The sequence below is a fragment of the Bufo gargarizans genome, chromosome 11 (genome assembly GCF_014858855.1).
Source record: "Bufo gargarizans isolate SCDJY-AF-19 chromosome 11, ASM1485885v1, whole genome shotgun sequence".
Classification (NCBI taxonomy): Eukaryota; Metazoa; Chordata; class Amphibia; order Anura; family Bufonidae; genus Bufo; species Bufo gargarizans.
In genome coordinates this window covers 20,755,414-20,761,594 of record NC_058090.1, presented here as the reverse complement: position 1 = coordinate 20,761,594, position 6,181 = coordinate 20,755,414, and the positions used below count along the sequence as shown (strand labels likewise).

General features: G+C 46.9%; 1 protein-coding gene across 1 annotated transcript; it reads right to left on the bottom strand.

The window, feature by feature from the left end:
• Positions 1–1,655: 1,655 nt before the first annotated feature.
• On the bottom strand, positions 1,656–5,952 carry LOC122921258 (uncharacterized protein DDB_G0271670-like). The gene is made up of 5 exons (XM_044271239.1): positions 5,908–5,952; positions 5,054–5,585; positions 4,358–5,004; positions 3,680–3,855; positions 1,656–1,785 (listed from the first exon to the last, which is right to left on the bottom strand). Exons 1-5 carry the CDS (start codon positions 5,950–5,952, stop codon positions 1,656–1,658), a joined length of 1,530 nt encoding a protein of 509 aa, XP_044127174.1.
• Positions 5,953–6,181: the final 229 nt, after the last annotated feature.

Genomic DNA, 6,181 nt, shown 5'->3' with positions numbered 1-6,181 from the left:
TAATACAGGATGTAACTCAGGATCAGTACAGGATAAGTGATTTATGGACACAGTGACAGCACCAGCAGAATAGTGAGTGCAGCTCTGGAGCATAGTACAGGATGTAACTCAGGATCAGCACAGGATAAGTAATGTCTGTACACAGTGACTGCACCAGCAGAATAGTGAGTGCAGCTCTGGAGCATAGTACAGGATGTAACTCTGGATCAGTACAGGATGAGTAATGTATGTACACAGTGACTGCACCAGCAGAATAGTGAGTGCAGCTCTGGAGTATAATACAGGATGTAACTCAGGATCAGTACCGGATAAGTAATGTATGTACACAGTGACTGCACCAGCAGAATAGTGAGTGCAGCTCTGGAGTATAATGCAGGATGTAACTCTGGATCAGTACAGGATAAGTGATTTATGGACACAGTGACTGGGCCGTTATTCTACTGTATATGTAATGTCTCCAGTTTGTGATACTTTGGCGCTGTTGGTATATGAGCCTCTCTGGGGTTGCTGTGTCTTGTGGTCTCCTTCAGCTCGGGTTCCTCGGGTCACTGACTTGTTCTGATCACTGATCCGGTAACGCTCGTCTAACCTGTAATCTCAGGTGAGCGGCTGTGGTCGAGGAGTAATTTCCTCATTACTGAATGATTTATGGTCCTTCTCTACGTGGAGAGATGCCGCTTTGTCTCTTGGTCAGAGGTAAAATCCCAGCGGTTCCCGGTAATGAACTAAATGTTAGGTAAATAACGGAAATGGATGGGAAAATGCAGATTAACCTTATTATTGCTTCTCCTCCCCCATCTTATTATCAGAGCGGTAAGTTGTCAGTGATCCCTGTGGTTGTCATCACCAGCGGCTCCGGGTGTTCAGAACTGGTTCTCCCAGGGAATGGTCACAGATTGCTGACGTGGCGGAGCGATCACCCCACGACCATATTAACCATCCGATGGTCCACCGCAAACCCTCCTGATCCCCCGCAAGTCCGGCGCGTCGCTTTACTCTGGGCCCATAACTGGACTTGTCTTGGGTCAGGAGGTCTGCGGACGGACAATGGCTGATCTGCAGCATTTCTATGTTCGGGTGGGTTCACATCTGCGTTATGGATCCCGTTATGGCTTTTCGTTATAACGGAAAATAACGGAATCCATAAGCCTTTAAGAGGCATTCTGCCCTAATAGAAGTCTATGGGGATCATAACGGATCCATTATGCAGGAGTCCAGTCCAGACGGATCCGTTATGATTCCCATAGACTTCTATTATGGCGGCATGCCTCTTAAAGGCTTATGGATTCCGTTATTTTCCGTTATAACCATGTTATAACGCAAAGCCATAACGGAATCCATACCGCTGATGGGAACCCACCCTTATTTCCAGCCAGGCCCGAGAGATCTGAGGGTTGTATCTCCCCCAGTTATATGAATGCCAGGTCCCTGGGACATAGTAGAGGTGTCATTGCTTTCACAGCTGATGGTTTGTTACACTGTATCAGCCAAGATATTGCAATGTGAGGTGAACAAGCTCAATGTAACCGTCTATCAGGACAGGAGAGCGGTTGGCTCTGCTGTTTAGCTCACAGAGGATTGTCTAGACCGGATACAATTGTAACAAACCCTCAGCTGGTGAAGAAGGTTAGTCGCCATGGTCTGAGATCCACCACTTAACAGGCTTTTTGTCCATTTCCATATCTGCAGGGACTGGAGGAGCTGCCGTTCTCGGTACGCAGCACTTCTGCCTCCTCCTTCCTTTCTTCTGTTTCAGGCTCCTCTTGTGAACTGATCTCTTCTTTCCTGATATATAATGACATGAACGCAGAATTTACATCTAATCAGAAAGTCTCCGCCAGCGGTAAGAAGATTTCACATCACGAAGACGAAGAAAGAAAACAAAAGTCGTTGAAATAATTCACAAGAAGACAATAATTCGAAGGCTTGTCCTGCGAGAAGTGACGTCTCCTGTCGGCATCAGATCTGATAGATGCAATTGCTTGATAATCACCTGCAGAGCGAGCGCCATCCCGCCGCCACCGCCGCCGCCGGTATGCTGGATGTCAGACGCCATGGAAGATGCAGCGATATGGGAATCTTCTAATTAAGGTGCTGGCTGGTAAGACATAACTCACAGGTTAAGCTGGAACTTAGCAAATACTTTGAGAATGCAGCTCTGGATGTGACTGGAGTATAATGATGCCATGCAAAACCAGTACAAGTACAAAAAATTCTGATATTCACAGCCAGGGGTGGACTAGGAACTTCAAGTGGCCCTGGAAAAAATACTAAAAAGGGTCCAAACTGATGGAAGGCAGGACCAGCAATCTAATATTGTGGCACATTATACCGCCAAATACCAGAGTCCATCACAAAATACTGCCACCAGCAGCACAAAATACATCCCCAAAACTTCCACTGGCCGGCCATGAGGAGGGCTCGGGCGCCCACCAGGAGATTTTCCTGTAAGGTCTATGGCCAATCCGCCCATGTTCACGGTGCGGCCATGACGCCCGCACATTGCAGGCGGTGTTTGCAGATACTATGCCCGGTTCTCAGAGGAGCACCGGCCATCTGCTCCAGAACTCCTTACGCAGTAGACACGGCCGCCGTGTCTGTGTAAAATGTGAAGATACAAATGAGAAGGATGCGGCGCCACATGTGCGGTATCAGTAGTTAACGAATGAGTTTTAGAAACCCGCGATTGTGCTTACCAGACAGTGTTCTGAAAAGTCACAACTACTGCGGATCGTTTTACCGGTTATTTGCAATCCCGACCGGTGGGCGGTTGTCCTGGGCTGCAGCCGTGGTCCTCTGTGTTGGCCCCAGGGCAGACAGCGGGTATAGGTGAAAACTTGTAATAAAGGTCAGGATCGGTTGAGGCGCTGCCGAGGTTCAGATGAATAGTCCTGAAGAAGGGGGCAATCCAGCCCCAGAAACGCGTAGACTACCTGTGAATAACGATCCCTGCATCAACTTCACCACCTCTGATGTATGATTCATCTGAACCTCGGCAGCGCCTCAACTGATCCTGACCTTTATTACAAGTTATCACCTGTGTCTGCGTAAAATGGGAGGTTGCAGCAAGTCTGAGCCCCCCGCCCCGTTACAGGTTGTCCCTATGATTTATTTTCTCCTTCTAGCCCACTAAGGCTGAATCACAAAGGAGGGATTAGAGAAGAGTCTTCATTTCTGCTTTTTTTATTACAATTTCTTTACTTTCTTTCACCAAAATTCAAATAATATTTTTTTTTTTAACGTTAATGATTTTATTTGGATGAGGTGAATGACGTCGTCTCCTGCTCCACTAATTGGTCCTCATGTAACAATTTGTTTTTACTCCATCACTTTAGTGCTACAGATAATAATAATTGCTGAACTAGAATAGCCCAATATAAACATTAATGATACATTGTAATGACGGCCGTAATAATAAGGAAATCTAATGTAAATAACAGGAGTGCAGAGCTTTGGGTTTTGCAGAGCTCATGCTTTGTGATAACTTTCCCTCCAGGACATGGTCTCTGATAAGACGTCTTTTTCTTCCAGTTTTGTTTTGCCTTCCGAGCGTCTTTAGTGATAAATCCGGGTGCAGACGGGATAATTATGTGACAGAGAGGAACATCATTTGCATTTAAATGAAGCCCATAAATTTCCAGATCCTCAACCCGTGTTTATGTCAGCGCCAATATCTGACCTTGAAACATGATGATGAGAACAAGATGATGAGAATGGTAAGACTGGGGTAGATGGTGAAGATGATGAGGCTGGTGGGGATGATAAGGCTGGTGTGGGTGGGGAGGATGATGGGAATGATGAGGCTGGTGAGGATATTGAGGTTGGTGTAGATGTTGAGGATGATGATGTTGGTGTAAATGATGAGGTTGATGTAGATTATGAGGCTGGTGTAGATGAGACTGGTGAGGATGATGAGGCTGGTGTCGGTGGTGATACTGGTGTAGACAACGAGGCTGAGGAGAATGGTGAGGCTGGGGTAGATATTGAGGATGGTGAGGCGGGTGTGGATGGGGGGGATGATGAGTTTGGTGTAGATGATGAGGATGGTGTGAGGCTGGGTTAGAAATTGAGGATGGTGAGGCGGTTGTGGATAGGAAGGATGATGACAATGATGGTGTGAGGCTAGTAAGGATAATGAGGTTGGTGTAGATGATGAGGATGGTGTAAACGATGAGGCTTGTGAGGATGACTAGGTTGATATAGATGATGAAGCTGGTGTAGATGATGAGACCGGTGAGGATGATGAGGCTGGTGTAGGTGATGACGCTGGTGTGGAGGGTGAGGACAATGAGAATTATGAGGCTGGTGTAGATGAAAAGGTTTGTAATGATGGAGAGGCTGCTGTAGATGGAGAGACTGGTGAGGATGATGAAGCTGATGTAGATGATGAGGCTGATGTAGATGATGAGGTTGGTGTAGATGAAGCTGGTGTAGATGATGAGGCTGGTGTAGATGATGAGGTTGGTGTAGATGAAGCTGGTGTAGATGATGAGACTGGTGTAGTTGATAAGTCTGGTGAGGATAATGAAGTTGATGTACAACATGAGGCTGGTGTAGATGAAGCTGGTGTAGATGATGAGGCTGGTGTAGATGATGAGGCTGGTGTAGATGATGAGGTTGGTGTAGATGATGAGGATGATGAGGCTGGTGTAGATGATGAGGCTGGTGTAGATGATGAGGCTGGTGTAGATGATGAGGCTGGTGTAGATGATGAGGCTGGTGTAGATGATGAGGCTGGTGTAGATGATGAGGCTGGTGTAGATGATGAGGCTGGTGTAGATGATGAGGCTGGTGTAGATGATGAGGCTGGTGTAGATGATGAGGCTGGTGTAGATGATGAGGCTGGTGTAGATGATGAGGCTGGTGTAGATGATGAGGCTGGTGTAGATGATGAGGCTGGTGTAGATGATGAGGCTGGTGTAGATGATGAGGCTGGTGTAGATGATGAGGCTGGTGTAGATGATGAAGCTGGTGTAGATGATGAGGCTGGTGTAGATGATGAGGCTGGTGTAGATGATGAGACTGGTGTAGATGGAGCTGGTGTAGATTAAGCGGGTGTAGATGATGAGGCTGGTGTAGATGATGAGGCTGGTGTAGATGATGAGGCTGGTGTAGATGATGAGGCTGGTGTAGATGATGAGGCTGGTGTAGATGATGAGGCTGGTGTAGATGATGAGGCTGGTGTAGATGATGAGGCTGGTGTAGATGATGAGGCTGGTGTAGATGGAGCTGGTGTAGATTAAGCGGGTGTAGATGATGAGGCTGGTGTAGATGATGAGGCTGGTGTAGATGATGAGGCTGGTGTAGATGATGAGGTTGATGTAGATGAAGCTGGTGTAGATGATGAAGCTGGTGTAGATGATGAGGTTGGTGTAGATGAGGCTGGTGTAGATGATGAGGTTGGTGTAGATGATGAGGTTGGTTACAGTAGGTTCTCCTATGTTCTCTGATAACAGATAATGCCTCGGTTGTATTGTACTGACCAAGAAGTGAAGAAAGGTGTCATAGAGACAAGAGCCCCGAGCTGCTACAATGTAGAAACCATACTGTAACAGTATCACGTGCAGGGAGGACACGGACTCACACTAGGGGGAGGGAAGCGTTCATTATAACTGGGGTTCTCCAGGAAGTTCTAGATTTAGCTCAGAACTTGTCCAGATGCTTTAGAAGAGCCCCTCACAAGTCAAATTAAATCAAATCGACCCCCAAAGACTTATCTCAATTAAAAGCCTGAGTGATTCCAGAGCAAGCGCCGCGCCGCTGCCGTCCTGCCCATTAGCATATAAATGCTAATCTCCGTCATCTATAGATGTAATTATGAAATATTTTACCATTCTGCTGAGAAATATGGCATCGCCCTGGGCCTCGTAGCGTCGGTCTATTGATATCATTGTACTTTATTCTCACCTGGCAGATTTCTAATGTTGGCAGTAATTGTTTCTTCGCATCCATAATGAGGTGTAACGGGGGCCATAACGTCTCATCCGGGTGAGGGGTTCACTTTTATTTTTCTTTCTGCTTCTTGGACATCTTAATCTGTAGAATAATAATTCCCGCATAACTTTTCAATGGCGGGAGCGGGACTGGTCCGGGATACTAATGAAGCTCAGGCAGATGACACGGAGGAGGCCCACCGCTGCCGCCCTCATTAATCCCACACATCCGCCGCTCGCCTTGATGT

What these genes read in the sequence shown, in the direction of transcription:
- LOC122921258 (XM_044271239.1), bottom strand. Translation starts at nt 5,952, where the DNA reads ATGGATGCGAAGAAACAATTACTGCCAACATTAGAAATCTGCCAG. An exon ending in CAGCTTCATCATCCTCACCA is followed by an intron (nt 3,856 to 4,357) that starts GTCTCTCCATCT and finishes ACCTCATCATTT; the next exon opens with ACACCAACATCATCATCCTC. An exon ending in TCTCATCATCATGTTTCAAG is followed by an intron (nt 1,786 to 3,679) that starts GTCAGATATTGG and finishes ATTATATATCAG; the next exon opens with GAAAGAAGAGATCAGTTCAC.